The 22,141-nt window shown below is 43.0% G+C and overlaps 1 protein-coding gene across 17 annotated transcripts in view; it reads left to right on the forward strand.

The window, feature by feature from the left end:
* Positions 1 to 22,141, forward strand: part of MAGI1 (membrane associated guanylate kinase, WW and PDZ domain containing 1) — a 577,834-nt gene that overhangs the window by 505,873 nt on the left and 49,820 nt on the right. For all 17 annotated transcript variants that reach the window (XM_074344506.1, XM_074344521.1, XM_074344522.1 and 14 more), the window contains one exon: positions 382 to 1,002. In XM_074344506.1, coding sequence (XP_074200607.1) covers positions 382 to 1,002 — 621 coding nt within the window. The remainder of the gene's footprint in view (positions 1 to 381; positions 1,003 to 22,141) is intronic.

Raw genomic sequence — 22,141 nt, forward strand, 5'->3', positions numbered from 1 at the left:
GCTTTGAAGCTGCTCTAACATTTCAGGAAATTGTTAGGGTTGTATTGAATATAGTAAAGCAGTAATTTACTAAAAATGTAGATCCATTTGAATAAATGAATTCTAAACTTGGTTTTCTGCAGTGAGAATTTTTTGTGAGAGAGAGCTCCAGTGTTCTTTCAGTGACCATTATATTCTCATTAGCAGGGAAGACACTAGATGCTACAAAAATGCCTTATTAGCATAAAATAAGTAACGGAATCAGTCTCCTTGTGCCTTATGGTACCACCCCCAAATCCAATTTCTGTTCAGCATCCTATTGATCGGATTTTATATTATAAAATTGGTAAAACTTTTCTGGGTACTGTCTTGTTTTTTTTTTAACCTCTAACTCTTTTGCAGGAGATGTAATTGTCAGTGTGAACGACACTTGTGTTTTGGGACACACGCACGCACAAGTTGTGAAAATCTTCCAGTCCATCCCCATCGGTGCCAGCGTGGACCTTGAACTCTGCCGAGGTTACCCGTTGCCTTTTGACCCAGATGACCCCAACACAAGTTTAGTCACCTCGGTGGCCATTTTGGATAAAGAACCAATTATTGTGAATGGGCAAGAGACCTATGATTCGCCAGCTAGTCACAGTAGTAAAACAGGCAAAGTCAACGGCATGAAGGATGCCAGGCCAAGCAGCCCCACGGATGCGGCTTCAAATGGTTCCCATGGTTACCCCAATGACACTGTCTCTTTGGCTTCCTCCATAGCCACTCAGCCGGAACTCATAACTGTTCATATAGTCAAAGGGCCAATGGGCTTTGGTTTTACTATCGCAGACAGTCCTGGGGGTGGCGGCCAAAGAGTGAAACAGATTGTTGACAGTCCAAGATGCCGAGGCCTGAAAGAAGGGGATCTTATAGTGGAAGTTAATAAGAAGAACGTGCAGGCTCTGACTCACAACCAGGTCGTGGATATGCTGATCGAATGTCCAAAGGGAAGTGAGGTCACATTATTGGTGCAGCGAGGAGGTATGTAGATTTATTTTCTTTGATTTTGTTTTAACCCTAAAGTCACTGTTTAACTTACTGACCATCTGGTTATTTGGGGCTTTTTAAATTTGGGGCTTACTCCTTTAAGATCATTTTTTTAAAAATACTTGGAAATGTATTCAGAATGCCTTCTGATTTCTCCAAATGCTAGTCTGTTTAGGATAAAGGTTGTGTTTATGCATGATGTGTTTTTATAAACGGACATGTGTAGCTAGAGTGATACCTTTACGTGTAAATCAGATTGTGCCTTTTAAAAACCATTAAGATTGGAAAACTTTTATTCCTTATGTCTCCTGAACCTAGCCTGCACTGGGTGCGTGCAGAATGTGGCTCTCAGCCTTTCTCCCAACCTCATCTCTCACTCCTCAACCCCCCTCATTATGCTTGGCCACCTGGCTTCTTTTCTGTAGTGCCTTCAGTGCTCCATGCCCTTTCTGCCTCAGGGCCTTTGCACTTCCTGTTCCCGCTGCTCAGAAGGCTCTTTTCCCAACTCTTGACTAGGACAGCTCAGTCTTACTCAAGTCTCCTCCTGAGAGAGGGTTTCTCTGATCACTTATCTAAATTAGCCCCCAGAACCCCCATGTAATCTCTACATTTCTTCATAGGTTTTATCACAATCATTGTTTTGTATATTTATTTATTTTTCTCTGTTGCTCTCCCTTTTTCATTACAATGTAAGATCCATTAAGCCAGGGCCCATGTCTGCATGTTGACAGCTGTATCCCCAGCATTTAACAGGGTACCTGACTCCTGCTAGGTATTCATGAATGAATGGGGGATGAATGAGTGAATGCATGAATGAATAGGTATGTGATTATTTATACTTGGCAGGCCCAGCAGCTCCACCAGTCATATTAAAAATATCTCGTCATACCCATACCCATGTTTTAATTAAGTAGTTAAGGACCTCTCAGAACTGGGGTATTCTAAATCTTGAGATAGTTGGCTTTCTTTTTTCCCTTGCCTTCATCCCCCCTCCACCTTCACACCCATGCCGCACCTGAACTCCCAGGGCCTCACACTGAGAAATATTTCCCACATGTTGAAATGTCTTGCTCCTGGGTCTGTATTCGTGACTAATCTTGATTGATCACCTCACACTGGGGCTGAGATTGGTCAATCCCCTGATCCTTGCCAACATGATGTGTTTCATGCACAGTGTATTTTGACCCTTTGAAAAGAGATCAGGAACCAGACTTCTCTTTCTTCTTGGTTTCACTGTGACAGAAAAGCTTGTTCATGTCACAGCTTAGGTCCTCATGAGGCTGTGTGTTCTCTGATCAGAATGATTGGGGTTGTTGGAAGGAAATCCAAGATTCAGAACTGTCTGTGTGAATCAAAATGCTCAGTCCAGCCTTCTTGAAAGGGTGTAGAAGCCATTTGAAGATTTTATATTTTAAAAGTTATTTCTACTCATAAAATTTTCTACTCATAAAATTTAGAATATAAGTCTCTTCTTGTACCTAGATCACTTGACCGCGCAGGTAATTGTGTTTTAAATGGTGACTAGTGACTGAGATGTAGTAGGAAGTGACTTGATGTTAACAATGAGGGGGGAGGAGGAGGAGGAGGTGAAGGAGGGACAGGATGATGATACCTGGCACTTACAGACAAGTTAGTGGTTCAACTCACTTTCAAACTTACACACGCCTCTCATGTTATTTCTATCACATCCCTGAAAGATAGGAAGGTCCCAACCAACAGCAGAATTGGGAAGTTCACCTGGATTCTTTGGTTTCCAGTCCAGTGCCCTGCCCCACTTAAGTCTGAATACCACTGATTTTTGCATAATGGCTGGTTTCATCGGCCAGCAACTTGGGACTTTTAAATAGCTCTTGGTACATCGGGGCATCTGTGATTCAGCCGCTGCTCCTTTGACACCACAAATCATCCTGCTCTCCTTCCTCATTTATTTGCTTCTTTGTTTCTTTTGTCACTGTGATGAGTTTTTCTTTTCCACTCATTTCACTTTTAAGGAGACCAAAAAGCACAGTCTCATTATTATCTCCTAACTTACAGTAGCTCCTGGAACCATATTGTAATGAATTTGCCCAGACTCGCAAACAGCTCGTTATAAAAACATACACCTTGATTTCAAATGTGTTTACATTCTCTCTTCTTAATTCTTAAGACTTTCTTTTGGGTAATGCCATTATGTTTTATAACATTCAAATAATAAGGGAAGATTCAGAATATATTGTAACATTAGTCAACATCTACAGGGTTTATTCCAAAAGCTGAGTAATTTTAAATCAGTGTAACATCAGAAGCCCTTAAAATACACCATATGCCTTGTGTTTGATTTATGTATCAGATAGAAAGTTTGTACAATCTGTACTTGGCAGGCCAGCACCAGCTACTATTAATCTTTCTAGAAAGCATATAAATATATTTGTTTCTGCCATATATCAGTTGTTTGAATCGGGGCTGGCATTTTAATCATTCTTCCTCTATGAGGGAGTGTAAATGAGAAAGTTTGATGATCAGCAAGGATGCAGCTAGCTTAAATGAGAAACTAAATGGCCACTTCACTGATTCTGTCTAATGAATCTCATTTCTGTCATAACTCCTGGTAAACAGATGGATAAACTCATTAAATCCACACCATTCTTGATTCTCAGAAATTCACATCTCAAGGATAGGTGTTTCTCTGTTTTAAAGAACTAGCCTTTTCTACTTTGGGGCAGAACTAGCTATGTTGGTATTTTGGTTTTCACTCTTAATCTCCCTGGCTCATTTTTGATACTGGTTCTTGTCATGATCAGGTGCATTTTGGTTTTAGCTTTTTTCTTTTTTCTTTTTTGTGTCTTCTTTTCGCCAACGTGGGAACAAGCAGAACTTGAAATATCATTTGTAAATTTCTGGAGACAGTTTCTTAGGTCAGGCTCAGAGTTTGCTGGGGGTGTCCATCCACATGTCTCTTCTCTATAAACGTGTCCCTGCCTGCTGATGTCAGTCAAGTTCTTTAAAGGGCAGCGCCTTCTTCCTGTGCCTGGCTCCCCATCTTCCCACAGTGAGTTCGTTCCTCCTTCTCCCTCTGCTGTCCAGTGAGGAGAATGCCTTTTATTTTTCTGAATTTTTCACTTAGCATTTGCATGCAGACAACTCGTTACCTGATACCAGTGTGAGTCTAGAGGCTTTTTCAGGTATTTGGAAAATCACACTAGAAGGTGATTACTGTTTTTTTGTGCAGTTTTTTTAATTTACAAAAGATAAAGAATTTGTCACATAAAGGTTTTGGGTTTTTTTTTTTTTTTTAGCTTACAAATGGATTATATTATTTGTAGCATAAACTACCTGTGCCCCACTGTGCAAAATATTTTGTATGTTTGGCTAATTTATACCTGTTAGGAGGTGAGATACTCTTGAAGATCTAATTTGGAGCTAAGTCAGAATCCTCAGCTTTAGAGAAGATTTGGAATACTTTATGAGAGTGGAGAACATATGTTTTACTTTTGAGAGAAAATAGATATTGAAGAAGAAGTTGAATTGGGGGTTTCAGAAGCCCATCTCTAGTTCAAACTCTGGCCATAACTCCTCTCTACCTCTAACTCGGTTACTACTCCTGCCATGAGACTCATTTCTTTTTTTTTTTTTTTTTAATTCAAATATAGTTGATTTACAATGTTGTGTTAGTTTCTGGTGCATGACATAATGAACTAAATATAGAGTTATCATATGATTCAGCAACCGCTCTCCTGGGCATATATCTGGAGATACTTCATTTCTAGAAATGATAGATCATTTCTTTATTCCCCCCCGAAAAAAGAATGTTTTGAGCCAGATCATCTTTAGGGTGACCTCTTCTAGCTCTAATGTTATGCAGAGAATGACCTCATTGATGTGTAGAGGGAAGAACACCAGCTTCAGGAATCAGAGGATGCAAATTTAAATTCCAACTCCTGCCTTTGCTGCCTGCATGACGTCAAGCAAGTCATCTGGGAAAATGAGAATACTATTACTTATTTGCATGTGCGTGATAGAGATGAAATAAGGTAGCATTTGTGCCAATTCCTGACCTAAAAGCAGTCGCATGATAAATCAGTGTTTTACTGATAATGCCTAATATCAGAAGCCACTGGGTGTGGTGGCTTTTTATTTAAAAAAAAAAAAAAAGGAAAAAAGACTGCAGTCCGTACCTACAGAATCTTAATCTTAATATCCAGGCACCTGTATTTTTTAGAAGTTCCACTGGCGGTTCTGATGTAAAACCAGAATTGCAACCAATATTAGACTGCTACCCTCTTGGTCCCTTCTCGTATGAGCCTGTGGCATATAACTTGGGAGTGAAATACAGTTTCTGAAACTAAACAGTTGTTTTCATTTCTTTTTTTTTTTTTTTCTTGAGGGAGGAGGTATTAGGTTTATTCATTTATTTATTTTTAGAGGAGGAACTGGGGATTGAACCCAGAACCCCCTGCATGCTAAGCATGCACTCTACCGCTTGAGCTATACCCTCCCCCCTTCATTTCTAAGTAATACTCTTTCAAAGTCTGCTTTATAAGCAACAGACTTCTCCATCTTCCCTAAGGTCCATTTCAGCTCCCAAATTTGACATTTTTCTACTTCAGAGGGGAAGAGAAGGGAGGACTTGGTCTCAGAGAGGCTACTTTTAAAGATGACCTCCCAGTGGCTTTTGCTGACCACAACAGAGTGAGAAGTGATGTTTTGTACATGGAGCGCTTTTGTCTGGGCACTGAGTGCCGTTAGGATTTGAATATAAAGGAATGAAATGTTAGGATTCCTGGAGGGCAGGACTATATCCAACTTTGACTTTTGTATCCTTGGCACGTCAGGGAGAACCTATAAGGTCTTAGTAAATACTAGCCAAAGAAATCAGGCTTGCTCCACAAGTCCCAGTAGAAAATTAATTATATAGCTTTATAGGCACTCTTTATAAGTAGAAAACTAGTAAAGACATGTTAAAAGACAAAAATGAAATAGGAAAATGGTGGCAGTGATAGTGAATGATATGTTACTACTGTCATGGATTGAGTACTTACTGCGTACCAGGATTGTTACCATGATACATGCAATACACACACACGCGCGCACACACACACACACCACACACACACACACACACAAATAAACATCCCAACATCCTACTGTTGTGACCACACTGGAACTTGCATCCATTTACAACGGGATTCTCAGTAGGACCCTCTGGGAAATGAGGGCAGCAGTGGGTGGGGGAAAAACAATGAAAGAACTGCTTTTATTTTAGGTGTTTAGACTCCACAGCTAAATTTGCTTAGTAGAAAGCAAAAGGGGAGATTTCCGGTTTAGTTGGGAAAGCATGTATAAGACTCCTCCCTGCTTAAAGCATTTGTAATAAAAAACCATAAACACTTCCACAGTGCGCCAGGCATAGTTGATCCTAAACATTCTCCATCATAATGCAGGAGTCCTCTGAGGTTGGTAAAACCTTGCCTGCATGTTAGGGAGGCCCAGAGAGGTTCAGTGATTCACCAGAACCACACAGCCCATTTGTGGCAAGCTAGGACTTGAACACAGGGATTTCAGTTGCAGAGACTGATCGCTTAACCACTATGCTAAGCAGCCATTTGACTTTAGACAAGAAACTCCAATACCATAACTGTTGAGGAGTATATCTTATACATAAAGGAATGAATAAGGTCTGAAGTCCATGGCAAATTAATGCCACTTAATTTTCATTCACAATTACTGATGATATTTAGTTCATTAAATCGTCATCGATCCACAGAGGGAAAGCAGCATCTAATCTCATCATCTAAGCGCATGATTAGCACTCAATTGTCTTTGTGTGTGTTTTTCCCCTTCTGAAACGATGCAAAACCATCATAATTAAAACCGCAGTGAGCTGGGGGCCGGGAGAGTTAAACCCGGGCGATCAGGCACCTCTCTTCTCTCTGCCCTCTGGTCACAGACTGGAGAATGAATTGCAAATTGCACCACTTAAGTGTTTGACTGCCAGAATCTCTCAAATTGAGCTGCAGGGCCTCAGAAAGGAGAATTCTGGCTGCTGGCAGAGTGGTCGCCTCGTCCTGGTGGATTGTGTGTATTCACAGCAGTGGCACTGTCGGCTCTCCCGCCTCCCTCTTCCTCCCACCTCATCCCCAGCCTCTGCCATCCATCATGCGACACCTGGCCTCACCGCGGCCTTGCGACAGGTCTCACGCTTCTTCCTGTCCATTCTCCAGCTACGGAGATTTAAAGTCCATTGGATCAAGTCACTCCTCGTGTCAGGATGGCTTCCCATCATTCAGCGTAAACTCCCAAGTCCTGTGTCAAGGCCCTCTCGCCCGCTCTTCCTCCTGTCTGTCTATTTCCTTGCCCGGAGAGCCACAGGGTCTGTCCCTCGTGTCCTTCGGGCTTCTGCTCAAAGGGCCTTCCTTCCGAGAAGCCCGCTCTGACCGCGCCATAGAAAATGACACAGCATCACAGCACCCACCGCCATCAACATCCTGCTCCGTCCTGCTCCCTCATGCCGTGTCCCCTTCCCTGTGGTCTCCATGAGAGCAGGCACTGCGTCTCCATCACTCCCGGATTCTCACCACCTAAAATCGTGCCCGGCACATGGTAGGTCTTCAGAAAGTCATATCTATTAAAGGAAAAATAATGAAGTAATGCTGGGCCCGTTGTTTTCATGAATGCTCATCCTCAAGAGAACGTCCTGAGGGGACGGGCAGCGGAAGACTGACCACCTCAGACTCACACAGTGAGGAAGTCACATAGTGTGGATCACAGCCCAGGTGTGCTGGCCTGCTCAGCGCACGGCTGCATCTAAGGACAGGGAAGTGCATTTCATGGGGGTGGATCGTGTTGGTCCAATTAAGCATGTTCTCCAGCGTCCAGGACAGTAGTCACTAGCCACATGTGGCTGTTCAGTTAATTAAAATTAAATTTGATATAAAGCTCAGCCCCACTGGCCACATTTCAAGAACCGAATGGCCACATGCGGCTAGTGGCTCCCACACTGGCCAGTGCAGTGATAAAGCATTTCCACCCACCCAGAAAGTGCTGGTGGACAGTGCTGCTCGAGAGATTTTGATTATTTTGCCCTCAAAGGCAATATGTTGGATATCCTTAATTTTACCTTTTCTCTTATTTTTGTACCTTTGAATAGAAGAAAAATAGGGAACTGAATGCAGCCTCGTGGATTTCTTTTTGTGCAGAGAATAGTAATAATAGGTCCTATTTATTAAATTCTTTCCACGTGTAGGTACAGCTCTAAGCTCCTTTCATGTGTTAACTGGATGGTAGGGGGTCACGAGGAACTGAGACTCAGAGAACATGAAAGACTTGTAAAGCATGAGCACTTGGGGCCACCTGCTCTGTCCCAGTCCTGGGACGGGCTCATCAGGTTTTAACGAGGATTATAGATCCTCCACCTGGCCAGGAGGCATCTCATCAATGGGCCGATGTTGTTGAAGGAGCTTAATTTAAATTATTTTTATTATGTAAAGTATCTTTAAAAGGGGGAAGAAACTTTTACACAAGAAAAATCCATCTTAAAAACCTTCTGTATAAAATAATGTATAATCCACCACAGGACCTATCAGCAACTTACAGGTTGTCAGACCTCTGTTTAAAAAGGAAGAGGTTAAAGTCTTGGTGTGTTTATCTGATGCGGTATCTGAGACTAACTGACCTCCCTGCTTACCTGTGGTGGTTAGTTTTTCTCGTCATTTTGGAAGTCGAGTCCTCTTGTCAAATCCAGTGTGCTGGCTAATGTCTTCCTAGCCACTAAACGATGTTCAAGTTAAAATTAGCAAACTTCCTATCACTTCCACGGGGCTGAACGGGCTCCCGTTCATATTTGATATTAAGGAGCCTTCTGTCCTTTATTGTTAATGCAGTTTTAAGTTGCTATTTTGGTTTATGGCCGCAGTTGAAAGTTCTCAAGGATTATATTTGAGAATTCTTCATAGGATGGTAAGTCATATCTATATTTGAGAAGAGTCTTAGCAAAAGATGAGATAAATATAAAAATGTCTCTATTTTGGTTCCTTCGTTATATAATGGATAAAAATTACCCGCTCTCTTTCAGCATCCTAAGTAAGGAACTCTGATGTTTGGTCTTAAAATTTTTTAATGGATTTTGGTCCTATCATTTTTGAACCTAAGCAGACTTCACTGATTTGTTCTAACATTTACATGCCGGTTTTGATTGGGTTGGATGGTTTGCATTGTATTCCTGTTATAGTCATACTGCAAAGTGGTCAGCACATCTAAAACTCCCAGTTTTGGTTTTTTTTTTTTTCTTTTTTTCCTGTAAGAGAACATCTCATCCTCCTCGAAGGTAAACTTAATGCTTTTGTGCATTATTTATTATAAATGTGTGTGTGATTTATAATTCTCATTAAAGAGTGGTGACGCCCCCTCCCCTTTCTGAAAGAGTGTAGGATTTCAAGTTAGAATTATTGGCACGGCCAGAAGGCTGTAGAAAATCACTCTGTGTTTCCACTTACAGGGCCGAATTGGAATGTAAAAAGGTCTTTTTCCCTTTTTCGGGGACACATGCGTGAACATTCCAGGCCAAGGCACTGTGTAGACACTGGGAATGGAGCAAAACCGTCCGCAAAGAAAACAAACAAGTTTGCTCCTGGTTCAATGAAGCGTTTATTCTAGAGGAAGGAGGGAGGAGGGCAGAAACAATCAGATGAACAAGAAAATGTCATGCAGAGAGAGGTGCTCTGAAGAAAATGAAACTGGATGACGTGAGCGGGAGTGAGATGGGTAGGGGGTTGAGAGGCCTGCTTTCGAATAGGCAGTGAGATTTGAGTGACCACAGGGAAGGAGACAGCGTCCCAGGAACGAAGGACAGTTAGTGCAAAGGCCCCAAGAGAGAACTTGAACGGGGGATAGTGACTGAAGACAAGTGAGCAGGGGGAGTGGTGATGGGTTTCGGATTCTGGCGACGAGGGTCAGAAATTCAGATTTTATTTTCAGTATGATGTCCTGTTCCAGGGAGTGAAGGGAAGAGATCTCATTAACAGATTTAGACAGTCCCCCCAGCATAGGGTGAAGAAGGTATTTTAGAGGAGCTGGCGTGAGAGGGGCAGACCCGGCAGGGCCATTGTGGTGCTTTGAGAAGGCTGTGGGCAGCGAAGAATAGAGTGATGGCAGAGGGGACAGAGTGAGGTGGGAGACTGGGGGTGTGTTTAGGAGAGTCAGCAGGAGTTGTTACGTGGTCTGCAGAAGAAGGGTTGGCAAACTCTTTGTGTGAAGGGCCAGATGGTAAATATTTTAGCTTTGTGGGCCATGTGGTCTCCGTCACCACCACTGTATTCTGCCGTTGCAGCAGATGATAGGGGAGCAAATAGACTGGTTGTGATCCAAGAAAACATTATTTGGTCCACAGGCTATGGTTTGCTGACCCCTGCTGAAGAAGGAAAGGAAATGACAGGAGCCAAAAATGATCCCTAGTTTTCTGGCCTGGGCAGTTGGACACACAGAGGGGCCAATTGTTAAGATTTGGATATGGGGAGGAGGGTGGATATAGCTCAGTGGTGGAACATGTGCTTAGTGTGCGTGAGGTCCTGGGTTCAATCCCCACTACCTCTGTTAATAAAAGAGACTTGGATACTGAGGTAGGAGCAGGTGGACCTTGATCTCTGGCATCAGGGTTCCTTCTGAGACCTGTTAATTGTGAAATGCCCATTTGATGTCCAAGTGGAGCAGACACGTAGGCGGTTGTCTGGGGTCTGGGGTGCATTGCTGGCGAGGTTAGAGCAGCAGATACATGCATGGCTGAGACATTATCTTATCAGTGAGCTTGCTACATGCCGTGAGCTGTGACCCATTACTGGGTCCTGAAACTGGTATATGGGGCTATAACCTGTGTTTTTCTGAAAAGTGGAATGAAATAGAAAACAGTGAGAGTGTCATACTCTGTAAAAATAAGCACTAATTCACTAAACTTGGACTTGTATGTGTGCCTTCACATACACAGTCACATACAAACGCATATATATGTGTGAATGTATTATAAAGTATATTTCTCATGCTCAGCCATGTTCAGGACAGTTTGTAAAACACACACATAGACAGGATTTAGAGCCAGAAGACCGAATGGAAGGACTTAGGGAAAGAGTAGGAAGATGAGAAGGAGACAGGACAGAACCCTTAGACACACCATCGTTCAGGGGTCAGAGTGAGCAGGCGGGACCAGTAAAGGAGACGGTGATGGGGCGGCCCGTGCCAGTAGGAAGTATGCTGTTATGAATCCAAGAGAAGAAGGCGTCTCAGGGAGATGCCGTCCACACTGATGGCATCTAGAAGTAGCGGCATAGGAAGATGGACATGTTGCATGTGGCATTGGTCACCTCTGAGAGCTCAGTCCATGAAGTGTGGAAGTGCGGCAGCTGGGAGTGGGATTGAAGGCAGAAGTGAGATGGGGATTTGAGCAAGCTGTTCAAGAATTTTCCCCGGAAAATGGAACAGAGAAAAGACGTACTAGCTAGAGAGGGCTGCGCAGTTGAGAGAGTTTGATTTGCTTTTTAAGATGGGAGATACTGCAGCATCCTGATGTGCTGCTAGAAATACCAGAAGACAGAGAAACCGGAGACGTGAGGGGCAAGGGGAATCGCTGTAGGAGTGAGGGTTTTAAGAAGGGAAGGGAGATAGGGCCCAGCATTCAGGAGGAGTGGCTGGCTTTTAGAATCGTATGTGTTAATTGCAGAAAATGGGACTAGCTTTGGTGCTTCTTTTTTCTCCTCAAATTAAACTAGTGACATTTCTATATATTGATGTTTCCTGTTGGTAGAATCAGTTGAAGTTCTAGTTTAGCTGTTCTTCTACTCTGTATAATTTCATAGTTCTGAATTGGTGATGAGTCTTTTTCCGGTTGACCCATTCCTGGTCCTAATGGAGGACTGGGTGCGCTCTTTGTGCACAGCCCTGGGGTAACGAGAGAGAAAACAGGGTACTCACCGCCTCGTTAGGGAGGCAAGACTAGCAGGTGAAGATTACCCGCAGATAGTCTGAATCTGTGCAGTACAGATTTGGACAAGAGGTGTGTCAGGGAGGGTGGGGGTGACAAGGGAGCCTTTTTGAACGACAGGAAGCTAGAGCAGAGTGTCTCAGCCTCAGTGCTATTGACATTTGGGGCCAGATAATTCTTCTTTGCAGAGGTCCGTCCTGAGCGTTGTAGGATGTTTAACAGCATCCATGATCCCTGCCCAGCAGCATGCCTGCCTCCACACTCCCTCCCCTGAGTTGTATTAACAAAAAAATGTCTCCAGACGTTGACAGATGACCCCCGGGGAACAAAATTGCCCTCTGCTGAGAACTACTGGACTAGAGCTTTGAAGTATACAGCAAGGACTGAGAAGTGTGAACTGGTGGGCCACAGGCAGTATTTGGCATGACCCACTCATGTATTTTTTTTTAGCAGTCTCTTTAAAAAATATTTTAAAATTTGGGTGCCTTTAGTTGGCGCCATCAATTCCAATTGGCCACAGCCCTGCCTTTTCCTTTTATTGTCCATCTGGTCTCACACACCCTCGTACGTTACCTGCCAGTTACCCACGGACCCACAGACAGCACGTGCGAAGGTGCTGAGTGTGGGGCATGGACCTGCTGTGGACCGGTTTCCTAGGAATTTCTTTTTAACCATCATCATCATCTCAGAATTTCAGGAACTGGCTACTTTCCCTTTCTTTTCGGTTTAATTTATATTTAAACTGTATTTTTTAACACCTTTATTGTGGTATGGTTCCTGTGCAGTAAACTACACATATTTCACATGTACAGTGTGATGAAATTTGATAGATGGACACACCCATGAAACCACCGCCACAGTCAAGATAGCTCACATCTCCATCACTCCCCAATAGGTGCAATTTTCGAATTCCTAATTTATTCCTTCCCACCCTTTTACCCCCCCCCCCCCCGTAACCATACTTTTTATTTTTAACAAAAGAAATAAGATATCTTCAGACTTAGGTTTTTGGTTGTTTTTTGGGGGTTTTTTTTTTTTTTGGTTTTTTTTTGGTTTTTTTTTTTTTGTCTTTTTTTTGTCTTTGGAGTTTATTTTCTGCCTTTACTTTGGTTCCATATGAAAATTAATTAGGCATCCCTTCTTCGGCTGGTGGCTCCCTTGTGCAAAGTGTCTGCTATGAGCAACACAATGATGATCGCTTTTCCCCTTTCTGATCCTAGTTTGGCGACCTCACTTCATTGAGCTTGTCTTAATTGCAAGAGATAACTTCCTAGTCTCTACTCTAAGCATTTAGCAGTTCTGAACGTTGTCAAAACTGTTATCTGAGGCAAAGAGTTTACTCTCTGTAATATTTTTCCACCTTCCTTCATTTTCCTCAAATTAAATCACACATTCTTTACCACCATCTGGAGTTAAGTGGCTGCTGTGGTTTTTATTTAGTCTCTCTTTGCATTGCCACCTGCAAATTTTAAAACGTTCCCCAGCTTATCCCTTGCCTGTTATTTCCCATTTGTATTCCTGCTCGGATATTAGTCATGTCCCCTATTTGTGAACATAATCCTTTTTAGTTCCGAAATCCTGTTGGTGGAATCTTAACGTCATTGAAAATAGCATTGAGCCCTTAGGTGTCCACTGGCAACATGGAACCTGCCTTTTTTATGCCAAGTTGTTGCCTGGGTTCATTTTATACTCCTGTTCCTTTTTGTGTTTCTTGTGTTCTCACTGTTTTTTGTTTCTCGCCACAGGCACCAAACGCTATTCATTCTTTCTCTCCACAGAATTTCAGCAGTGTGCTAATCTCTCGCTATAGATGAATGACGTGCAAGTAAACATGTAAAATACAGCGTGGTGAATCACATCCTCTCCATTTTCTCGCACTTAATTCTTTTTCTAGAAATTTCATTTGGTTTCTTACCTTTGCCTTGAAAACTTCCAATATACTATTTTTGTGATTTTTAATATTTAAGGCAAAGTTATTTAAAAGATCCTTTTGCACCATGTCGTAGAGTTGTAGTCCTCAGTGTTAGAAGACTGCAGCAGCATGGAGCAATTTCAGATTCACCAACAGAGGGAATCCCTCTCTATCTCTGGTATCAGCTATCACCTCACCTCATTCAGCAACCTGTGTTTTTATTAGACGTTTATTTTGACAGTTGCAATGTTCAGGGACCATGACATCAGGAACCTATCGGAAACACTGTATTTCAAAAAGCTTTCCTCTAGTTGTGTAAACTCTAATCAGTTTATTTTAATCATTTGGAGATAATTGGAGTTAGGTCTGTGCTTCCTTAGTTATTTATGTTGTTTCTAAATTTTAAAATGTTCTCCGTGGTTACTTTTACCATAGATACCACTTACCAAAGTGGGAAATGCTTGACTGGGAAAAATGATGGGACACCCTGTGAATTCATGGGATTCTTGGTGTCATTTGCCCCTGCCAAGCAACTTTCACTTTGACTGTGGTGATTGTAGGAGGAAGAGATAGTTTTTTTTTTAGTCCCAGAGTTTCTCAAACTCTGGGATTAATTATTGATACCATGGACTGGCTAATTCTTTGTTGTGAGGGCTCTCCTGTGCATCAGGGGCTGTGTCACAGCATCCCTGGCCTCATCCACTAGGCACCAGGAGCATCTGTCCCCCTCCTGCAGGAGTAATATCCAGCAACGTCTTCAGACCTGACCCACATCCCCTGAAAGGCAGCAGCAACCTTGACTGAGAACCATGGCTTTAACCCCTTCGACAACCTTTATTTTTTTCCTTCTTAAAACTGCTGTGTTCTATTTAAGAAGCAAATGAAATCAGTCTATGGATCTTTGTTGAACTTGGATGGAAGAGATTTCATGTGAGAAGGCCCAGTTTCTTCTCTGCCGTTGCTTCCGCATTGGCTCCGTGGTGGAAGTGTTCCCTTGGCCAGTTGTCACGATTTCCCTCAGTCCTCTCTGCCACTAGCTAGCAGTGCACCTGGGCCAGCCGTGGGCAGTGTCCTCGAGCCTCCTGGGATTGTCGTCTGGAATATGAGTGGAACTGTACCTTCCTCAGTACTGCGGTGAGGATGGAAGGAGAGGAGGGCTCGTTGTACCCGCACTGCCGCCCTGCCTTGAAGGAGGGTTGACTGCTCTGTCATTGGATGGGGCTTAGACGAAGGAGCGGGACGAGATACGCAAGTGGTCCTACCATTCTCAATACTTTTGGTGTAGTTTTCTGGGGTAGAGAAAAGATAAGAGAAGGTAAAAAGAAGTGCCTCGAGAGAAAACATGGCAGGGGGAGGGTATAGCTCAGTGGAAGAGTGCATGCCTAGCATGCACGAGGTCCTGGGTTCAATCCCCAGTACCTCCATTAAAGATAAGTAAATTTTCTTAAAAAACGTAATTACCTCCCATACCCCCAAAAAGTGTGCAATCCAGTGGGTTTTAGTATATTCACAATTAAATAGGAAAAGAAGAAATGTGGTTGAGATGTTCCTTCTTCTGGTCTGACATGATTCTCAGTAAACAGGACAGTGTTGTAGATTATTTATGAAGTGCAATTTTTCTAAGGTGGAGGACTCTTTTACAGATGATACCCTTCCTATTTTATTTTATTTTCTTCTGCTGAAATATCCTTTACTAATGAGAAGGTGGTTGGCTGTTATTTATCTCCCCCTTTTTAATGTTCCTAGTTTGCAAAATAAGGAATTGGCACCTTGTGGTCAGGGGCTCAAATGGGTTGAGTGGAACTCTGCTGGTCTGTGAAATCTGCAATGCAGGAATGACTGCTGTAGGGAACGAGGCTGAGGAGAGAAGAGGAAAGGAGGGAAGATGCTTGGAAGGAGTGTGTGAGTGGGAGTCCAGAACCCAAACCACAGGAAGGGCAATGGGAACCGCCTCTTTTGTCTTACAGGTGCTTCCACAGTCTCTTAATTAAGGGAGAAGCTGAGTGTGAGATCAAGGCCAGGGATGGAGCCATCACTTTCCTGTGTGTTGCCCTTAACATAATACAACACTTATTGGTCAGTCTCTTCCAGGAATTCTTTTGTCATGTATAAGTTATTGAGGTAACCCCAGAAAATGTTAAATCCAAAAGCAAGAGAAAAATCATGTGAGCTGTACACATTCACTGTGCATGGGGCATCTCAAAATATCCAAGGCTAATTTTTTTGTATGTGAAAAGCAGTCTCAGAAACTTTATGACAGCTTTGAAAAATCAGTTTCCAGTGGGTTTGTTTGCATTAAGTTCTGCATCTGCATTGACCCTAAGCCTAAGTAAAGCCTCATTCAGTAAGAATAAAGAAAACCCCAAAAATCAGACAGGAGAGGGAGCAAAAGGATTCTGGCATTTGATCTCCACCATGAGAAACTCGTTGAGTATCTTCTCTGTAAATGCTGACTAGGGGAGCGTGGATATCATTTCCAGTGTGAGTTTCTCTTCCTTATTCTTGCCTGCCATGGATGCAGTGTCCTTCTTCAAGGCAGTGCCCTGTTGGACATCTTGTTCCCAGCTAAAATGTGTCATCAAATGGCCTTGCAGTCCTTGGAATTTTCCCTGCATCTTCAATCTACTTGACCTGTAAAAGTTATTTCTAATTGAGATTCATCCTGAGTGGGCCAGTATGTGTTTGGGGTGGGTGGGCAAAACTGACCCCCCCATATTCTGCCTTTAAACAAATCCAGCTGGCAACATGAGCACTGACTCCCTGAAACCTGAAATCTAACAGTTGAGCAAAGCATAAGCCTCTAGGACTTCTCATTGCTCTCTGGGGCAGCAATCATTAGAAGTTGACAAAGTCAAGGAAACAGCTTTGTTTCCCTCTGTAATTCACATAATCACTTAGACCAGAGCGGATAGTGTTTCAGCACAAGGATTTTGAAGACATTTAATACCTCCGTGGGGGATGAATGGGGCTGCTCATCCTGTGTCCTTTGCTCTTTGGGAGAACATGACCCTTCAGTAAATGGCTCTGTAGGTCTGACTTGCAGACACTTTGAATAATGCAGAGCTACTGGACTCCCAAGTCGGATCACCTTGCTGTTGTTAACTGTGACCCATGCTTTCCAAGGCTAATACGATTTTCTAAATTTAAGAGATCGGAGTAAAGTTTGATACGGTGCCAGGGGTGGCTTCCGTCGCAATTAAGCAGTTCAGTAATGAAGTTAATTGAAATGGCCAAATAATAGACGCCCTTACAGAGCAGACGGCGAAATTGCCCTCCTATTTGGCAAACATACATTGTGACAGAAAAGTGATTGTCACACCAATGATCCTGTTAAAACTGCTTAAGAGATTCGTGGATTTGGCTGAGGGAGAGAACCTGAAAGAATCTTTTTTCATCAGTGTGTGTTTGCTTTCTGTCGGGAACGGTGAGGCATTTGGAGCTTTTTAACTCAGTGTTGTCCTAAAAGTTGCTTTTCTAAGGAAAGGCGTCAAAGTGTCCTTAACTGAAAATCTATTTCAACTCTTAAAGAGTCCCTGAGAACACGCTGATTTGCTGGGACCAGAAGCTGCCGGGCTTGGGGTTGCTTGATGAGCCTCGAGTTAATTCTGTGACTTGAGCCGTTCCTATCCGTTGTGATAAGGAATTTAGAACACAAGGGGGCACAGCGGAACCTTGCTCTCCTCGTGCAGGGAGGCAGCGGTGAGTTGAGCCGAGCCTGGCAGCTCACCAGTAAATCAAGGAGCAGCCCAAGGACCACGGCTGTTAAGTAGTCACAGCAGTGATGACAGTGATCAAAAGAAAGGCCATGCCGCCTTCCCCTCTGCCTCATCAGCTCTTCCTGCAGCCCTCAAGACACAGACTCACTTCATAAGTTCCCAACGGTCATGCCTTCCTTCCAAAGATGTTTATTGGACTGGGGACCAGATACCGTTCAAGGCCTGGGAGACTAGCCCTAGTTTAAGATATGAGGTCCCTGAAATGGAGACAATAAACAAGCAAATGATAATAATAAACAATATAAACAGCAAACAAGTAACCAGACATATTAATTTTAGAGAATCGCAGGGTCTATGAAAACAAACTGGGCCATGTGAATACAGTGCGACAAGAAGGGTCGCTTCAGATCTGCTAATGGTCTGGATCCCCGAAGGGCTTCTCTGAAGAAGTGACATTTGAGGAGAGCCCTGGGTGATGAGAGGAAGCTGCCTGCACATAGATCAGCAGGCACAGTGTTCCAGGCAGAGGGAACAGCCAGTGAAAATGCCGAGAGGAATGAAAGGAATCAGCCCCCAAAGTGGAGAATGCCAGCCTGGCTGGGGCCCGGGGTCGGGGGGAAGAGAGGGAGGATTTAAAGAGACAGGCAGGGTCGGAGCGAGGGGGGCTTTGTGGGACACAGAAAAAGACTGTGTTGCATTGAAGCTGTTGGGAAGCCATGGAGACATGCAGTCAGGAGACCATATAATCTGATTTATCCTGTAGACAGATGTCTCTGGCCCCTGTGTGGACAATGGATTAATGGGGATGAAGAATAAAACAGAGACCAGTTTTTTGGCTCTTGCAGTCACCTAGGCAAGAAAAGGTGGTGGCAGTGGGGATGGACAGACATCATGGATGGATTCAGGCTACATTATGGAGATGAACACGGCGGGAAAGATAAAGAAGGACCTTGGATTTTAGAGGTTTGGTGTCCTGTAAGGATAAAATTTGGGATACCTTTCTGGATCTCTTACTTGGCCCTGTGCCTAATTTATATTGCTGAAAATAAGCAGCCAGGATAAGAATCATCCTAAAAGTCAGTAATCCTGAAGTCAAGGACCTGGCATGTATTTTTTTTTTTTTTTTAACCTAGAAACATCTCAGCACCAATTACAGTGATAGGTTTCCCTTTGGGGCCAGTGACCTTAAAATAAGGGCCCACACAGCATCCTGTTTTTCCACCCCAGAAAAAGAATCCTTGTCAGGTTTTTCTTTCAATGAGCTATTTTGAGCTATTGTTTCATAATCCGCCCCTCCCCCCATACGTCCTCTGCAGCTCAAAGTCAAACTTTTAACTTTGGAGGGACTGCCTTGGAGACCTGTTGTCTCTCCTATCCTGGGGAGACTTTGATGAACGGTTGGTAAGAAGAATGAGTGTAAACAGGGCGAACCCTTAAAGCATTTGCACAAAAAGCAACTGACATTTGACATCGAGGTGGTAGGAAAGCCAGCCGGGGCGTCTTCCTCAGAGGTAGCAGCATTTATAGACTAAGGGGAGATCTTAGGCCCAAATACCCAAATTACAAACGTTTCCAACCCACAGAGAGTTAGAGAGCTTTCCTGGAACCATTTGAAAAACTGGCTTAATTCACCCTTAAAAGGAGATCTTGGTGGGAATATTGTCTCGAGAAGGGAGGTCAGTCTCATAGTACCTCATGGCAAATTAGTGGGCTTTTTAAGCTAACGGTTCTTTTTCTTTTTCCTCCTGGAGAGAAGATGCTGTAACTCACTCCATTTTGCTCTCTCCATTTTTTTCCCCTACCCCCTATTTAAAAAAAAAACAAAAAAGATCCTGTTATCAGTTACTGTCAGAATACATTTTCAAGCTAAAACACTTAGAAGCTTTCCAAAGTATTCCACAGGACTTGGTGTCCAGCCAACCTGTTAGTTGTGTGGCTTTGAAGACTTCATTGCCTTCAAATCAGCTACCCATCTTGTTTTATTTTAGCATGTGTAACTTTGGATGCTCAATGATTTCCATACTGTGACTTGGAGTAAACTGTCACAGACATCTTAAGAACTAGATTGACTATGCATAGACTCCCATGCTACTTGTAGAAAGGAAACTCTCTCCCTAAATTCACATCACAATTATGGGTCCAAGATACCTGGATCCACTGACCTGTGGACCGACCGATATCCTTATAGTCCATGAAGCTGTATGCAAAATTTGCTGCGAGTGCATTTTGCAGGTACAAACACTGGCATTTTAATCCCTTCCTAATGGCCTGTGATCCCAGATAGATGAAGCACCTTTGAATGAGACTGTGTAGTTAGTTCAGTGTTTAAAAGCTCAGGCCTGGCATTAGACCAAGTCTCCTGTCAGTTGCTCACCTGATCGTGTGACCTTGGCCATGTTATTTAACCATCAGTGTCTCAGTTTTCTCATCTGTAATAATAAGGATGATATTAGCACTTAGACAGCAGTTATGAAGAATAAATGGGTGTCAAAGACAAGCTCTCAGTTCCTGTGATTTTTGCCCTCAGCTCTTCCTTTTAAAAGACCCCCCTTTATATTTCTTTACTTTTTAACAAATGACAGGCTGAGTGTTTGACCCTTCAAGGTGTATTACGGAGTTTCGGAAGTCAGCAACAGTAGGACTGTCCGTGTTATTTCAATGATACCTTCTCTGAAGTGAGCATTTATCTCTCAGGAATTGCATGATGACAGTCCATCCATCTTACCTGGGTTTTTGAGCAGCCCAGTGACTCCAGGCCTTTCCTCACCTGTGCCAGTTCAGGGCTCATGACTTGGAGGGGAAAGGCTCCGTAAACCATTAGCAATCACCAGCCTCGCAAGCCATTTATTTCTCTTCGGGACATATTTATTAAGCTATATGTACTGTGTAATTGAAGCCGACTTCTCCGTAGCTGTAAAGCTGTACCACTCTATTCTTAATCTTCTTAACACAATGCCAACTGACACCGCATTGGGAGCTACTTATTCTGTACTTCTGAAGTCCAACCTTCTCCTTAAATTATGATGGCCGTAATATTTCATAATAACCATTATAAGGTTCCCCAAAGGAAAGAATGTCTTCATCTTTTTGGAGACATTCAGTCTGAAGCTCCTCTTCTTGGCAGCTGGTATCATATTTGCATTGAAAAATTATACTGCAGGGTTGATAATGGTATTGGGCCAGAGGAAAGAGGAAACAAAAAATCAAACATGTCTAAATTAGAATCATTTTTCACTTTCTTTTCTGGATACAACTTTGTGAAAGATTGTGTTTGTAAGGTCCTTCTGTGGAAATGTACTCTAGTGTAAACTTGGCCTTGAGTTTATGCTGGCAAACAATTTAGTTTAGGAAAAAAAAAAAAAAACCTTACAAGAAGGTCATCACCATTATTCAATCAAACATCATTTATTGCATGTTGCCCCCAATCCCAGGACTCTTCAGTGTCCCTTGTCCTTTCTGCCCCCTTCTTCACTTTGGCTAAGCTTTCTTTTCCCATGCTCTCAAGAGCAATGGCGCACCCTTCCATCATGGCCCTTGGCACTGACCATACTGAATTATAATCGTTGCTTTGCTTCTTTCTTTTTTAAGACAGACTATGAACTCATCCAGGTCAGGGCTGTGTCTGATTTACCTTTATCTCTTCAGTCATGCTTTGCTGGGCACATGGCAGGGCTCAGTAAACTTGCATGGATGGGTAGGCACCCTCCTCAAGATTCAGGTCATGGCTCCGATACTCTCTCTTCAAGAAAGACGTGCTTGGCTACCAAGTAGAAAGTAGCGGTGAATCCCAAGCACTGCCTGTTCCAGGATCCTGCTTCATTTTCATCACCAAAGTTATGACTCAAAGTTATTTGCAAAGTTGTCTATTCTGTCTTCCAAAGAATGTGAGCGCCGTGAAAGCAGCCCTTTGGGAGTTCGGTTCACTGCTTTATTTCATTCCAGCTCTTGGCTCATAGTAGGTCCTTACTTAGCCCAGATTGCTTAAATGAGTGAGTGCATTTTTCCTAATTTTCTTCCTGCCCTTAGTGGAAAAAAGTTAAGGCTGACGCTACCTACCTTTTTCACTTTCTGAACTGTCTTTATTAGCATTTCACTGGTAAGGTGAAGGCAGTTTAAATTTATTTCATGGCTTATATATTATGTATTAAAACAAACAAAAAACTAATGGACAGAGAACGGTACAGATGGCTTTTTTAAGAAAGGTTACTGGCCATTAATTGTTTAGAGCCATGAGTTTGCAGTCAAATATCAATTCTGCAGTGCCAGGGCAATCACAGATTTTTCTCCCTGTTTTTCCTGCACCCCTTCCCATCTTTACCTCATTGATCTCTCAGTATTTTGAGCCATCATCATACTGCTCCCTCCTCCCCAGTAAAAGCATTCCCTACTAGGTTCAGAATTTTTCATACTGCAGCATTTTTGCTGATAAGTATTAGTGTTCTGGAGTGTTCCTGAACGCAGTATCTCTCCTCAGATTTCCTTTAGCTGTGTCCTTTAGATCTGCTCAAGAAAGGGGAAGCAAGCCACTTTTCCCTTTCTCCTTAATCCTTCTCATGGTCC

The sequence above is a fragment of the Camelus bactrianus genome, chromosome 17, assembly GCF_048773025.1.
Source record: "Camelus bactrianus isolate YW-2024 breed Bactrian camel chromosome 17, ASM4877302v1, whole genome shotgun sequence".
Taxonomy (NCBI): Eukaryota; Metazoa; Chordata; class Mammalia; order Artiodactyla; family Camelidae; genus Camelus; species Camelus bactrianus.